At 36.4% G+C, this 15,825-nt stretch overlaps 3 protein-coding genes across 5 annotated transcripts in view; 2 read left to right on the top strand and 1 right to left on the bottom strand.

The window, feature by feature from the left end:
- LOC129578914 (uncharacterized) overlaps nt 1-1,267 on the top strand; it is a 15,899-nt gene extending 14,632 nt beyond the window's left edge. For 2 of the 3 annotated variants that reach the window (XR_008689152.1, XM_055468197.1), the window contains one exon: nt 1,005-1,267. Coding sequence is in view for 1 of the 3 variants with exons in the window: in XM_055468199.1 (XP_055324174.1) it covers nt 1,005-1,007 (3 nt within the window). In the remaining 2 variants the exon portion in view is untranslated. The remainder of the gene's footprint in view (nt 1-1,004) is intronic. The other variant, XM_055468199.1, reaches the window with a different exon arrangement.
- On the bottom strand, nt 1,166-2,781 carry LOC129578911 (zinc finger protein OZF-like). Its single transcript, XM_055468187.1, has 3 exons — nt 2,164-2,781; nt 1,494-2,098; nt 1,166-1,430 (listed from the first exon to the last, which is right to left on the bottom strand). Exons 1-3 carry the CDS (start codon nt 2,779-2,781, stop codon nt 1,319-1,321), a joined length of 1,335 nt encoding a protein of 444 aa, XP_055324162.1. The 3' UTR covers nt 1,166-1,318.
- Nucleotides 2,782-2,859: 78 nt separating this feature from the next.
- On the top strand, nt 2,860-6,547 carry LOC129578912 (uncharacterized). Its single transcript, XM_055468188.1, has 3 exons — nt 2,860-5,801; nt 5,887-5,930; nt 6,019-6,547. Exons 1-3 carry the CDS (start codon nt 5,051-5,053, stop codon nt 6,475-6,477), a joined length of 1,254 nt encoding a protein of 417 aa, XP_055324163.1. The 5' UTR covers nt 2,860-5,050; the 3' UTR covers nt 6,478-6,547.
- The last annotated feature ends 9,278 nt before the right edge of the window (nt 6,548-15,825 follow it).

Consider the following 15,825-nt stretch of genomic DNA (forward strand, 5'->3'; position numbering starts at 1 on the left):
AAATCGCGTTTTATTTATGAAATTCACGTTTTTTCAGTGAAATATAACGATGTTTTCGGAAATTTTGCATCATTATTGTTTCAAATGTGCATTTTCAAGTAGACACGTGCTTGAAATTACGATTTTCCATAAACTTTCGAGTTAAAAACAATGAATGCTGTAGAAACATGATTGAAATTACATTTTTCCTTTACCTCGAAGTTTCGCTCACTCGTTCCACTCGTTCGGCGAAACTTCGAGGCAATTTTTACTTCGTAAAAATTGTCTCTGGTTTTTCCCCCTAGTTTCAATAGGTTGTTTATTTTTGCATTCATCTCAATGTTTCAATGGGAAATGGATAATGGTAAAAAGGTATGGCCGAAAAAACTGAATAATAAATGAATAAAACACAATTTTCTGTAGAAATTGTGTTTTATTCATTTATTTTTCATTTTTCGTCTCACCCCTTTTTACCATTATCCAATTTCCATTGAAACGTCACGCTAAATTCAATAAGAATGCGTTTGTTAATTCCAATTCAACGCGTTAATTCCAATTCAACTCAATGACAATTCTACACCACATGACAGGAATTGGAATCCAAGCCAACGGATTCAATGAAAATGCTACACCACGTGTCCCATTGAAACGTCACGGTAAATCTAAACACCAATTCTACTCGCAAGCAAGCTGACGACACTTCAGTGCAAACATCATTTGAGCGCTCGCAGCGCCACGAACTCTCGTATCATTTTGTATTGACTTTTCGATAGTTCATGAGTTCGCCGTAGACTTCGTCAAAACGTGTCGTCCCTTTGCTCGCAAGAGGTTCACATTCTTTAAAAAATAAAGCAGGTATACACAGATCCGAATGATCATAAACAATACGATCTTACGGACAATAGATTTTGACCCTATTGTTCTTTTATACCATTGTCATTGACCCCGTGTCATAGCCAACGACTTTGACCCCGCGTCAATGACCTCTTATCATTTTTGGTCCAGAAGTCTCATTGACACACTACTGACGTCACACAATTCCACACATTCAACTAAATGTATATATACCATTCATGATTGAAAAAAAAATAAAAAATTTCCATTTCATCAAATTTGAATATTTAAACCATTCAATCCTTTTAAAATGTAAACAAAATGTAATTGGCTAAACGACAGAGGCCTTTGAATCAATTCAACTGATTGTATGCACTTGAATTAAGTGTGTGCGATCGATCGAAAATCATCTTCGCTAAATTAAATTCTATTTAGTCTAACTCCATGCAGCTGAGCCGGACTGGTATCGTTCATAAAATCGTTGTAAGTATCAAATCGATTGATTCTATTGGGCGAGTGCTTCAAACTCTGGATTAACTACTAATTTGTATTCGCACTTCGGTTTGTTCGAAATCATTTCATTGTCATCATGAATATGGAGCATGTGTTGGGCCAGTCTGAAATAAATAGTATTTTGTGACTTAAATAAATAACGACTTGAATCTTGCATAATGGCATACTTATATCGTTTGCTGTATCCCTTCCCACAAATCGAACACGAATGCAAATAGATGTTGGTGTGAATGGCCAAATGGGATTTCAGTTTGGACGAGCTAATGAAGCGTCTATCGCAAAACTGACAGGCATTTGGTCGTTCTCCTGAATGTGTACGCCGATGAATTGCCAAGTGTGAGCTGTGCTTATAGGATTTTTCACATTGAACACATTGATAAGGCCGTGGATTTTGATGCCATTTCAAGTGCAACCGATGGGATCGTTGATGTATGAAATTTTGACCGCAAATATGGCAGGTAAAATTGAATTCTTTTGGGGTATGAATGACGATGTGAGTTTCAAGCAATGATTTCGCCCGAAATCCCTTGTTGCAGTATGAACAATTAAACTTATGCTTATTGCTATGCAAGGTAACATGGGCTTGGTAACTGACCAGTGAGCCTAACTCTTTGCCACAAATATCACAAATATGTTCCATGTGACGCAGTTTCATATGATTCATTAGTGTTTTTGCACTTTTGCACTTTTTATTGCATTTATCACAAACATAATGGGCTTTCAGCAAATGTGTCACGTATTCCTCGTGAGAGTCGAATGTTTTCGCGCATTTCTGTTCGAATGGAAAAAAGGGCTATGAATGTGAATTCTCTATTTTAAAATCAATATCGTACTTACTGCACATTCCACAGTTGGCTGATTTCCATGTTCGAAATCTTCATTGAATCCATCAACATTAGCTAAATCTGATGTAAGATTTTTCTCATCATCTCCTTCTGAATGAAACAGTCGCATATGCTCTTCGAATGAATATTCTGAGAGTAAAATTAAATGGCACGTTTTACATGAGAATTCGTTTATTTGCAGATCTGCGGTAGTATGTTCATTTTGATGCATCAAACTATGTGGAGTTAAGCAGTCGAGGAAGTCCGTTGAAAAAGAGCAACTTTCACATTGAAACTTGTGCCCGTTTTGTCCATGGACAAAACCAATTGCCGTTTGTTCATCTAATCGAATGGCCGGCAATTCTTTGGTACTATCGAATTTATACTTTCGATGCAGCTTATGGGTGAGAATATTTTCAATGTTATCCAATTTATAGCGTAGCAAATCCAATTCATCAAATATCGCTTTGCACATCTGACAAATTCGATCCTCGTGCCCGATGGCAATTTCACAATCACTACCAATAAAATTGTCCAAAATTGAAGTGAATGGAATTTTTTGGTATTTAGTTGTTGCATTGCAAATGCTTAAATCGGCATCGTGTACACTGCCACACATAAAACATTCCATGTTTGGATTAAATGTGCATTTTCACTCGAAACCGCCTCATAACAAACATTTGTAAACAATTCTCTACAACCAAATGTGACGTTTCGTTGGAGTGTCAAAACTCAAAACGGAACACAGTTCAGTGGACAGCCAGTGTAGTCGGTTGATATATGTAAGCCAATACACAAACCATTCCCGTTTCTATTGTTGCTATTAGAACAAACTGTCGACGATTTTTTTTAAACAGTTCAACGATTGTTTGATTGAATTCCAAATCTATTGTTGAATAGAATCGAGTCGATTCAATCGACCGAATCGATTACGATGCAAAAGAAGTAGACGGAACGTTTTTTACGATTAGAAAAAAAGGGAAGTCGTTCAAATAATCCAATGAGAATTGTGTAGCTTATCAACTAATATTCAATTGCACAAGAAATGCGGAGATGTTTGATACAAAGCGAAATTATATTTGAAAAATATGCCAGCATGAAGACTGATTTTAAGTCTTCATCATGATTATATGATCAACATTACGAAAAACTCCTGAAGATATACTATTTTTCCTTAAGCGACACCAATCGAAAACTTTGCAGCAATTTGGATAAGATGTATACGTATTAGAACATGATAGATCAGCTTAGTAAATCTGGTGAATTTACCAAAAATGTCCAGACCAGATGAGATCGGTAGTGTGGATGAATGATGCAATGTCAAAGTCAATGGTAAAGAACCCAATTTGTTCGAACCATTTGGAGAAGATTCTCAATTGAAATACAGCATCTGTTCAGCTTCATTTCGATACCGATCAGTATTAGCACAGCAGTTTATTTTTATTTGTAAACATCAGTGTTACTACTCTCTTTTTGTTTTCGAATAATTTATTTTACATAAATTTCATTAATAAAACAATTCGGCACGCGACTATGACGATTTCAATTGTGTAAAAACTAATCAGTACAGCATGCTTTTTCCTCTCTCTCATCGTGATCCTTTTAAATTGTATCCTTTCAAATACTATACTGAAAAGCTTTCATTTTTTAGTGAAAATAACTATTCTGTCTTTAATTATGAAATTTACCGAAGAAAAAACGTTTGTTGTGTTTCAGAGAAAAATGTTACTTGAGTTTTGTTCGTTATTTCTTAGTTTCAGTTTATTCGATTGACATTGAAATTGGAGATCGAAACAACATTGAAATGCTGATTGAAACAACAAGGAATTTGATAAATTCAAGTGCAAAAATTAATCACAGCCACTCGTATTTAGTGCGTTAAAACGTTGGGAAATGGCATATTTTACCTGTTTAAACGCAATCTAAATGCGACCGCAATCGTTTGATTTGCGGTGTGAAGATCAAGATCAGTTTCATTTGAAATTTATTCAATGTATATTCATGCCGCTCTTATGTGGCAATTCGTTGCAATTCCAGCGGAATACTATTTAATTGAGTATGCTAAATTCAAAGTGTTTTTAGATTACACAGCTCATTGCGCAATAGATCTAATTGTAATTAGATTCAATTTAAAGAGCGTTCACATTATTACGATTGAATATTCATGCCTGTTGATAACACACCGATAACGAACATGCAAAACGGTGATGATTATGCAAAATTCATTTTTGCCTTATCATTTTGGCAAATATGCTGAATTCATGGTGTTTTGAATACCGTTTTTTTTCATTGTTTGCACAAAATTCATCAGAGCTAGCAACATCAAGACATTAAGCTCATATGAATAAATAACACAACTGATAAACTGGTGATTTTTTTATCGAATAAATTTTTTCTTCATTCATGACTGAAAAAAAAATTGAAAATTTTCCATAAGAGAGGTGTATTTCATTAAATTTGAATATTTAAACCATTCAATCCTCTTAAAAATGTAAACAAAGTGTAATTGGCTAAATGACAGAGGCCTCGTTTGGCAATAACAATAACGTACGCCAAATGGATCAAACAATGTACGGAAAAAATATTATTTGTTGTGTAATCAGAGATGCGGTATATGTCTGTATTTTCATTGGCAAACAAATAAACGGTGTAAAAACACGATCTACAGAGATAAAATGTGATAGCGCACAATTTACACTTGCAATATTTACGATCAACTCGAAAGCATGTGAAGTGCAGAGTAATTGTATGAATTGAATAACGTTGAGATTTCGCATGAAGTGTGTGCTAGATAGGATCAATATGATAGTGTAACACAGAATCACCCTATAAATACGTTTACGATTTTTATCAATTGAGCTAATCAGATCGCGTGGATTCGAGTGAAAACATCATAGAAAATGAGCGCCAAAGAGTTACCGAAATATATTCAAGTTTTGTTAGACCGCATCGTTAAGGAGAATGATTTTCAAGATTATTCGTTGGATATAAAGCAGGGATCCCAAGTGGGTGATGGTTTTTTGAGTGAATTATCAAGCATAGGCATTTCGGAAAATGGCAGTGATAAAAAATTGGATATCGTGTGTAAAATAGCGCCATTCAATGAGAATCGACGGAAAGAGTTCTTTTCGAATGTGGTTTTTGATCGTGAATCGTATTTTTATAACAAATTAATGCCAACGTTTGCAAAATTTCAAGATGAAAAAAATGTACCAAAAGATGCTCAGTTCCGAGCGTATCCCAAATGTTACGCGGCCATATCGAATGATGAAAGTGAACATTACGTTATCATAATGGAAGATCTGCGTCCGCAAGGATTTAAAATGTGGAACAAAGCTAAGGCAGTACCGATTGAAAATATGCGCCTGGTGATGCGTTCTTTGGGCAAATTTCATGCACTTTCGCTTGCTTTGAAAGACCAACGACCGGACGAATTTGCCAAATTTAAGAAACTAACCGATGTGTCGCAAACATTTTTCCAATCACAAAATATGCAGGGAATGTTTGACGCGTCCTTTGATCGTGCCATCGCCGCATTAAAAAATGAGGACCATAAGGAAATCATTCGCACACTGAAAAACAACACATTGTCACACTTCAAATCGTGTCTCAGCGACGAAATCTCCAACCGTTTTGGTGTCGTATCGCACGGTAATAAACTTTTCGTTTTCCCTTTAAAATGTATTGCCAGTTCAATTTAACCGAAACATCTGAATTTTGTTTGTTTTTTTTTAAGGTGATTTTTGGAACAATAACATACTCTATCGCTTCAATGAAGATGTAAGTTTGATACAATTAAGGATCTTATCAAAATGAACCTACATTTTTTTGGCAAAAAAAAAAATGAATTATTCATAAATCTTTCAAGAATATCGCTGAGGATGTTCGATTTTTGGACTGGCAGGTGATCCGATACATCTCTCCGGCAATAGATCTTCTTTACAACATATTCACATCTACCGACAAGGCACTCAGAGAAAAAGAATACGATAATTTGTTGAAAGTTTACCACGATTCACTATCGAACACCGTCAAATTGCTAGGAAGTAACCCGGACGAATTGTTTACACTGAATGATTTAAAAGACGAACTGAAGATTTGTGGCAATTATGCATTCCTTTTAGCACCTATGCTGTTGTCAGTGTCACTGGCCGATTCCAGTGAAATATCGAACTTAGATGAAATGTGTGATAAAATCGCCGAAGGTGAAACAAGACATGAACTCATCACCGGTTTGAATGAAAAGGCTCAATTAGAATATGATCAACGGTTAAATGACGTTTTTGACGATCTTGTTAAACTCGGCTATTACACCAAGATTAACTGAAGCAAAAAAGAGATATCTTTTCATTGAATATTATTCATTTGAACAAATAAAGTTAATCAGTTTCAATTTACCAAAGTGTTTCCATTCAACGGAGTATGTTTCGAAAATGTTGACAATTTCATGTTTACATGTTTACATCAGAATGGTGAATGTTTTCTCCTATTTGCGCGTAAATAAATTCTGTCATTTTCAACAAAAAAAAAACATTATGCATGCTCGAACAAAACCCAGTGAAAGTGTTGCGCTATAGAAGGAAATGTGTAATTATTTCAATTTTTTTTTCGCTTCTAATTCTCTCTTCACATTTTGTGATTAATTGAAGAGCATGTAATGTGGTAGTTTACTTGCTGCCAAAAGTCAAAACATAATTGAAGCGTTATTAATTAATTTGATCTCATAGTTTCGTCAATTTCGCTCGGTAATGAATGGGCACTGCACCATAAGCACCGTATTCTTTTGTGAACGCGATGTGTATGTGTGTGTGTGTGTGTTTTGTTTTGGCTCAGTGAGCAATTACAATGTGTGCGACAGTGAAAGGGGCGCGCAAGTAATACGCGAAACGTGTGTATGCATATATGCGTGTTACACACAGTGGTATCTGGCGTCTGTACAGCGTTTCTATACGCTGCTTTTTTGCCCTTTACGTTTAAATTACATTAGAACCACAATAATGCGTTTCACATGCGTGCGACTCCCATTCAATTGAATCCGCGGACACGCGCGCGCGCACTCTCTTATATTTTTACCTCATCGCTGCTTTTTTTGTGTGTTTCTTTGTCCGATTTGAATCAAGCGATTGTGGGAAAAATGTGTACGTTAGTCAAAATACAGTGGGAGAAAATCATCTCTTTTATTTTCGGCTTTGTATCATCGTCCGACTTTTTGTCACAAAGAATTGATATTACGAATCGTTTGTAATGCGAATCAATTTTCGAGTGGATGACATTGTTTGAGTGCATTGCTTTGATATGATTATCGAAGTGCACACGTTGCACAAAAGCCAACAGTACAAAATCTAAGCTCATTTCCACACACTGTACATAGCTATAGACCATTTTGCTGCTTCTTGTTGACGTTTTTTGCACCGCTTTTTTTCGGTTATCATAGAGCGCGTGAGAAATTGTATTTTTTCGATAGGGAAATTGAAGTTTTTGAAGTGTATCAATTCAAACATCAATGCGCATTACTCGATGCACGTGCTTTCATTGACAATATAAAGAAAATCATGTGAATCGATCGTAAACTTTGATTCGAGAGCCGAAATCCGTGCTCCAAATGATAGGTCTTCAGTGGCAATTTCTCTCACATGTTCTCGAATTGGAGCTTGGAATCTGATTTTTAAGTTTTGTGCCACCAATTTTGATAATTTTCGCTAACCAGAGAATTGATGGAGGTCAATCGTTCCAACAATGAATTCGCAATGACAATGACAATGCAAGCTATTTTTCACAAGCCGTGAAAAATGTACGCAAAGACAATCTCTCCGAATGAAGAAAAAACGGCACACATACACATCACATCGACGAGCCAAAGGCAGACAATGAAACTGTGGCAAACGAAATCATAAACAGAGAAATCGATGAAATATGAAATAACAAACAATTTTTTTTTCTCGACTCAAGTTCGAAAGGCCGTGGTATATTAATGTTTTATGATTAAATATTGGGGATCGAAGCCGGTTTCATAATACGTGAGTATGTTGCGCGAATGAGATAAACGATGTGTAGGAAATGTTTTGTTTATATGTTTCACTAAACAAAAAAATACTGATTCATTTGCACTTCTTTGGATTGGATGTCTTGCTCCTGCTTACACAACAGAGTTGAGAGAAAAAAAAACGAAGACGAACTAAAGAAATGACAGGTGTGTATGTTTATAATAAATTGCGGTCTATGCATAGAAACCGTTTTTTTCTTTTCTAAACGATCACCGTCAACAATTATTTAATAATAAACAAGAATCGACAGCCGAAATGAACTGAATACGCTGGCGGAGCCGATGGAATCGATGGAATTGGTGTAACACACAGACGCAGAGAGCGAGATCAAGAGGCAACCAAAAATGGATGAGACTCATCAATTTGATAAATATACGCACACACGGCATGGGGAAAATTGGGTAAAACTGACGAATAATAATAATGAATAATAATATGTGTCCAAAAAATTGGAAGAAAAGAATGAGACCAAGACAAAAAGCAGCAACAACGGATTGCAACAAACGATATGGAACCGATGGACCAATCTCAATCGTTGAACATGATGGATAGAGTGTGTGTGTGTGTGAGTGTGTAATACTTGATCGTGCTCGCGCGCCAAATGATATAAATGATGGAAGTGAACGGGAAAAACGGCCAAACAACAACAGAAAAAATTGTGTTGATGGTTTTTGTTGTTGTTGTTTTGTTTTGTGGGGTCTCTCTCGTTCACGTTATACTTTGTGTGTGTCGACTCTCGTACACATAATCGATCTCAAAAGACAATTTTGATTTATTGACGGTAAATATTTTACGTTGATATTTTTATAGTAGAAATTCCACGGCAAAACTCTTTTTTCAATATCTTTACCATTTCTATACGGGAAGAGAGAGAGAGAGAGAGAGAGAGAGAGGCAAGCAGGCACCGATTTTGATCGAATTGGCTTTAAAGCGCGCGCACTTGTGCGCTCGCTCATCGAATTTCGTGAATAAATACGATTCAATTCATTTCATGTTACAGACAATTTTTATTTCTCCATATTTTTTTCGATGTGAATGAAAGAAATATTATCAGTTTTATTTTTGTGTGATGAAAAGATTGGTACACAATGAATACTTGCGCGATCATCTGAAGAAAGAAAAGACAGAAGAAAAAAAATATTCGTCATTGTGGAATTAAAATGGAACGTATGTACTTTCGTCCTTAGCCGCGAATAAACACCACACAAACAAGTTACATGTTTGCATGATTCATCGCTTTCTGTGTCTTTTGTATGTCACTCTCGATCTTTTTATCGTCTCTCTCTCTCTCTCTCTCACACACACACTTAATCGGCTGTGTTCAGCGTTAGATGTAAAATATATTAAATTCACTGAATGGCAATAATAGCTAATAAACCATTATTAGCCATAATTATCGTAGCTTAGCGATGAATTGTTACATTGGAATATGTGATACGTTTTTAGTATGTGGCGGTTATGTGTTATCGATATGATTCGTTTTTTATTTCAATGCGACATTGGTTTGGTTTTGTGTGCTGTATTTTTTTCTTCTTCTTCTTTTAGTTGGGTTTGTTTTTGTTTTCCGCATTCGTCGGTTACATGTGCTCAGATGTGTCGATCGGATGACACCATAAATTCATGAGCCCAAACGAAAACCAACGAAGTAAAAATATTTGTTGCGTTTTGAATGGTTTATGAGCGGGCATAAATTAATGCCCAATTTTGTTATCACTCTGCTATCGGGAAAGTGAGTGAACACAAGCGAAAACCCAAAATGCACATTGTCACACCGAAAGAGAGGATAAACTCCACCGAGAGAAAAGTGTGCATACTAGCGAAATCGTTTTTTTTCCCCCAAACAACCGAATGCCAGATATTATTCGATTAACATGGAAATAAACTGGCGATCAAACGACAAATTTGCCGACAACATCGACGATAAATGACAGCAGATAGAAACGCACCGATCACACGGTCTTATGAATAAATTAATTAATATTCTGAAATTTTTGTAGCAGTTCTTTTGTCATTGGTGCCGGTCCATATGTGTGTATCTATTATGAATATGTTTTTCTCGTCGACTGCGCGGTGTTACATCAAACAGCACCAGTCCACACAAATGCGATCGATCGAGCGCGCGCATCGTGCCAATGCTCGCTTCCAATACACACACACACACACCGAAATGAAAAAAAAACGAACAAATTGTCCGAAATAAAATCAATGAATCGATCGACAGCGAGGGAGAGAAAAATATTAGCCGAAAGAATGTTTGTGGATCAGTAAGTAAAACACGTTTAATAGATGCACACCGAAAGCGATTGGGAGAGGAGAGGAAAAAAACACATCTTTCGACTTTTTCTCTCTCTTTTTTTGTTATTATCGACACTTTTTCATTCAGTTCGATTTGTAGATGCTTAAATGGTATGTCACTGCTTTTTTTCGGTCCCATTTTTTCTCTCTCTCTCTCCAGATTAAATGATTCTTTTTGGGGTTTTAAATGGATACAAAAGAATAAGGCGAAGAAAGAATGAGAGAGAAAAAAAATCGAAACGAAGAACTGAACACTTGAACGTATCATAAATTTAATCATGGAATCATAAAGCTTAAAAATGTGATTCTATTTTTGGTAAAATGTGAGGCGGTTTTTCTATGCGTTTTTATTGTTTCCGATTTGAATAAGGTGTCTACACGCATATATATTTTTTTCTTTCTATTTTTCCCTTTTCATTCACCGGTGTGTTCGGTTTGTGTATCATTTCTCTTTCGATTTGTATCGTTGACGAAAAACTAAAAAGTCCATTGATTCCTTTCGACGGACGCACGATGCGCTTGATCACCAACGATCACTAAACGCGCACTTGGTGCAGTTGAAAATGTTGTGAATGGAGTTGAAAGTGGTTCACAGCAGCCTCCTCTCATTCATGTGTCGATCGATGCGTCTGGGTGACACAATCGATGTGCAGCCAGTCAACATTGTTATTAACAAATAAAAATTGGTGCTCTTGAGATTTTAAAAATGGTTTTTATGTTCACAGATACTTTCGATTATCGTTTTTATTTCACTCGGTTTTCATAAAATGAACTAAAATCCGAAGTAGTGATTCTCGTGGCTTTTCTTCTTCTTCTTCTTCTTCTTCTTCTTCTTCTTCTTCTTCTTCTTCTTCTTCTTCTTCTTCTTCTCCTTCACAAATTATGCATGAGATAACAACGAAAATGATAAAAGATTTAATTTGGTTCGGTTGTCAAATGCTGTTGAGCAAATGGAAGAAGAGGAAATTCTGCAGCATATCAAGAGTAAGCAACTTGGCGCTGTATCTCAAATAACTTTCAGATTGTCAAAATAAAGCGACAAAGTGATAATTTCAATTTATAATCCGGCGACATGGATTCGCTTTTGTCACCCATACACACACCATAGCCTAAATGACTGCGGTGTGTGCATATGGGTTGTTTTGGAATTTAAGGCAGCAACCCGATTTGATTAGACCAAACGATCCTCTGTCACACACAGACACGCATACAATGGAAATTTCACAATAAATTTTCACATCCCAAGTTCCAGCACGATCCGAACGGGTGACGGAAAAATAATGATTTTGGTATATTACTGCGTTATAATGGAAAATGAAATATGCATTTGGATGTCGGAAAACGGTCAACGCAGCGCAGCGCAGCGCAGTCCAAACGCAACCGATCTCAAAGACGAAAAATTTACATAAAATTTATGAATATTTTCAATTTTGTTTGAGCAATAAACATTTGCATGTAAATTGAACGTATTAAAACTAATATGGTCATAATTCAAATTGGTTTCTCTCCTTTATCACGCCGTCACCTTTTTGTTGTAGTTAAATTCTTTCTTTCTCTCGCCGAGACCATATGCCAGAGACGGAGAAAAAAAGAGATTGAACCGAATGCATCTCTCTCTCTGCGTCTTGCAAAGAGAGCGCACAGATCCGTATTTTGTGACAGAGCCAGATATTCCTATCATTTTCGACCTTTATTTAAAATAAATATTGTAATCCAAATTTATGCTTCATTTTCCACAGATTTTTGTAATAATTTAAAATGTGACTGAATAGAAAGAATGACATTTTTGCCGGGGCTGTGTAGCGTTATGGATTTCACATTGAAATCGCAACGTCATTCAGATTCGAGAGTTTTTTTTCTTATATCATTGTTCAACCGATTAGTGTGTGACGTTGTTGCAGAATGGTCTTTGTGTATGTACACTGTACAGTTGACCTTTGATGCATGACAACTATCCGAATTACACTCGCTCCGCGTACTGCAAATCCACACACACACGTGCATCATTCGGCTGACTGATTTTTTTGTCCCTTCGGAAAAAATGAAACTGGTGCAAAAATACAAATATTGTTGCCCATCTACGTTTGAAAAAGAGTGCTGCAAACGGATTAAATGCATGAAAAATAAAGCGAAATGGTCTGGGGGCAAGACACGGTATCAATTTGTCCTAATTCAACTATTTTGAACGATTTTTCCATTGTTTCTTCTAATTCCATAAGTTTTTGCTAATTTTTTAGTTTTTTCTTCCACACATTTAGTATTACCAATGCATTCCTTATGGAGATTTTCGTTTTGTTTATTTATTGTTGTTTGTAAACAAATCTGCCTATCTTTTTGCATTGTCTTTGTGTATTTGTTATGACAAATAAGACTTGTTGACAAATAACGGTAAATAAACAAAACAACCTCCATAAGGAAATGTATTGGCAATGCTCAATGTATGGAACAAAAAAGTTTCAGTCTCTCTAATTTCTGCTAATTTTGCTATTTTTAAACGAAATATCACTATTTTTTTTAATCGTGTCTGTCCCCTAGGAAATGTTTTTGTTTAGAATGAATCGTTGGCCAACAAAGACGAATTCCAACACTGGCATCGACAAAATAAAAAGTAAATCAATGAAAGCTTTCCAACAGTCCATAATTCATGGATAAATATTAATCGGCACTAAGCGGAAAACATGGCATGATTTTCGTTTCGCTTCTTCATAAATTCAAGAGGCGTTCACTGTGTGGCGAATCACTCGAATTTGCAACACTTCTTTGTTACACTTCGATCGATCGCTGCAGAAGATCACACCGTGTGCGCTCGACGCTGCCTTTTTCGTTTCTTTTAATTTCGTTTCTTTTCGGTGACAATCATTTAAATGCTTTAAATCGTGGCGGTTTTTTTTCTATTCGCTGCTTACGCGCATTCGCGCAGTCTTCAACGACCGCATTGAAAATCCAATAAATTATGCACCATGAAAAATCGCACGCCAAAATGAAACGAGAGAGAGAGAGAGCAAAAAAAGAGGCCGAGTCGTGGAGAAGTGTGCTGAAAAACAAACCCGAGTATAGAAAGTCCGAAAATGCGCCAGAATGGAAACGCGCGCGCGCTATTATTCAGTTTGTTGTTTGTTGTCAAATATAAATGCATTATGTGCTAACCGTTCGCAATGTTTAACCTGTGTGTTGCAAACGACAACAACGTACGCGAGCGCGCTGTGCAAACCAACAGCTCACGTATCGAGAGTGTGAACAAAAAGTGAGCGGGAGTGAAAGAGTGTGTAAGAGCGAGTAAGAAAGAGAGAGAGACATCCGAAGGACTCACTCTACATCATAAGCATAGCATAGCAGAGAGGCTGTGAGCTCTTAAATAAAATAAAAATCAGTAATAAATATTATCAACAAAATATTAAATAATGAAAAAGGAGACATATAGTTTATTATATGATAAAACGCACCCATAATGCGTTGTGAAGACAGGACACCACTTTGCTGCACAGCATGCGCGCGGCAAACGACAAAAAAAATAACACCAACGACAGTGACAACAGCAGCAGCAGCGGTAACCGAACATCGGCCGCGATCACCATCAGAAGCATTTAAAACCGGCAAGATACGCTGCTGAAGCCACTTACGATTCACGAGATTCAGACGACAAAGGCCAGCCACTTTAACACAAATTCTTTATGGTCAACATTATTCATCCAAATGAAATAATGGCTGCACATTTAATCGCTCGCGCGTCTAGCGATAATGCAACCGAACGAATGAACGAACGACCAACTGAACGCTGAATGATACGACGACGATCAGCAAGAGCGAAAGAGTGAGAGAGACGATGGTTTACGGTCAATATTAACACGATTCCACTCAATGGTCAATAAATCATATTCAACATGTGTACCTGTCGGTTAGTGTTGTCTCATTATATGATATACGATCCCGAATCCATACGCTCAGCTCAGCTCAACAAATACAAACACAGAAACGATCGACTTCTCTCTCTTGCTCCCTCTCTCCTCGTATCCAGATCAATTGGGCTGATCTTTTGCGAAAACATTTGCAAAGATTTCGATTGACACAAAGTAAATAAATTCTTCGTACTGTTCATCCGCTCCGCTCTCAACAACAACAAGAGATACAACGATCGCGCGCACATACCTTGTGCAATTTTTTTTTAATGAAATAAGATTATCTGCTGCGAATGTACTTTCTCTTTCTCTTTTAAGTCTTTCAATCTCGGAATTAGCTTTGTAGCTTACTTTTTCGCGGTTGATGTGGTGATACAGCTACCTGATCGAATTTACGACAAACAAATGCCAATATTTTCACTCCAATCAATATCGGATATTGATTTCAATAATGAACGTCTTCAAATATATGTACTTTATCATACGGTGATGATTTTTGAACGTTTTTCTGCTTGAAAAATGAAACAAAAATGCTGATATCAGAGAGACAGAACAGAAAAATCTCCTTTGAAACGAAAACGATGATTATCTGAGTCCTCAAATAAAGTTGATGATCTGAAAGTCCTTTAGGGCATGCCGAATTCAATTAAAAACTCGCTACAAAGAAGACACATTGTTTTCCGGATGCAATAAACAAGGTAAAAAATGTAGTTCGGTTATTTATGCGCGGCAGTCATACAATATCTTCACTTAATTTGTCCACTTGCATAAGTCATTTCGTTCTATGAAGTAATTATCTGAGAGAGAGAGAGAGAGAGAGAGAGAGAGAGAGAGAGAGAGAGAGAGAAAAACGTCATGTATATGTTTGTTTGTCAAACGAGAAGCGTTTTGCGCGCGCATTTTTTTTTTGATAATTGTCGTCATATTTTTTGAAAGGTCTTTTGTCGCGCCGTGGTGTTCATTATTCGGTCCTAATTGCCTGGCATACATCGCCACTCATAAAATAGTAATGCAATTTTGTCCATTGGCCAAGATTAAATGACCAACACCAGTGTGTCTGGTGCGTGAAATGCCGTAAAACCGAACGATAACCGACAAAGTAAAGAGCAAAACATACACACGCATACACGTCAACTATTTTCAACAATAAACCCAACAAATGTACTACAAACATTGATGTTTATCTCTTGAATTATTGCGTTATAAATAACTTTTAAGTCCTTTTAGGTTTTATGTTGTTGTTGTTTTTTAAATTTCATTTCGACGGACGAAGCTTATACGCGTATCAAAAAGAGAATGTACTGCACAAGCACACACACTTTGAACCCTCAAAATAGCGCTTGATTGTTCCTTGAACACCAACAAATTGATAAATGTCCTGAATTCAATTCACTGCTCACCTTCTTTAGTTGGTTTTGTTTATTTTTCTTCTTAACTACG

This window comes from Sitodiplosis mosellana, unplaced genomic scaffold (assembly GCF_009176505.1).
Source record: "Sitodiplosis mosellana isolate CC-2019 unplaced genomic scaffold, AAFC_SMos_1.0 Smas_scaffold_6226, whole genome shotgun sequence".
NCBI lineage: Eukaryota > Metazoa > Arthropoda > Insecta > Diptera > Cecidomyiidae > Sitodiplosis > Sitodiplosis mosellana.

What these genes read in the sequence shown, in the direction of transcription:
- LOC129578911 (XM_055468187.1), bottom strand. Translation starts at nt 2,781, where the DNA reads ATGGAATGTTTTATGTGTGGCAGTGTACACGATGCCGATTTAAGCATT. An exon ending in AGCCAACTGTGGAATGTGCA is followed by an intron (nt 2,099 to 2,163) that starts GTAAGTACGATA and finishes CCATTCGAACAG; the next exon opens with AAATGCGCGAAAACATTCGA. An exon ending in GGATACAGCAAACGATATAA is followed by an intron (nt 1,431 to 1,493) that starts GTATGCCATTAT and finishes TATTTATTTCAG; the next exon opens with ACTGGCCCAACACATGCTCC.
- LOC129578912 (XM_055468188.1), top strand. Translation starts at nt 5,051, where the DNA reads ATGAGCGCCAAAGAGTTACCGAAATATATTCAAGTTTTGTTAGACCGC. An exon ending in TTTTGGTGTCGTATCGCACG is followed by an intron (nt 5,802 to 5,886) that starts GTAATAAACTTT and finishes TTTTTTTTTAAG; the next exon opens with GTGATTTTTGGAACAATAAC. An exon ending in TCTATCGCTTCAATGAAGAT is followed by an intron (nt 5,931 to 6,018) that starts GTAAGTTTGATA and finishes AAATCTTTCAAG; the next exon opens with AATATCGCTGAGGATGTTCG.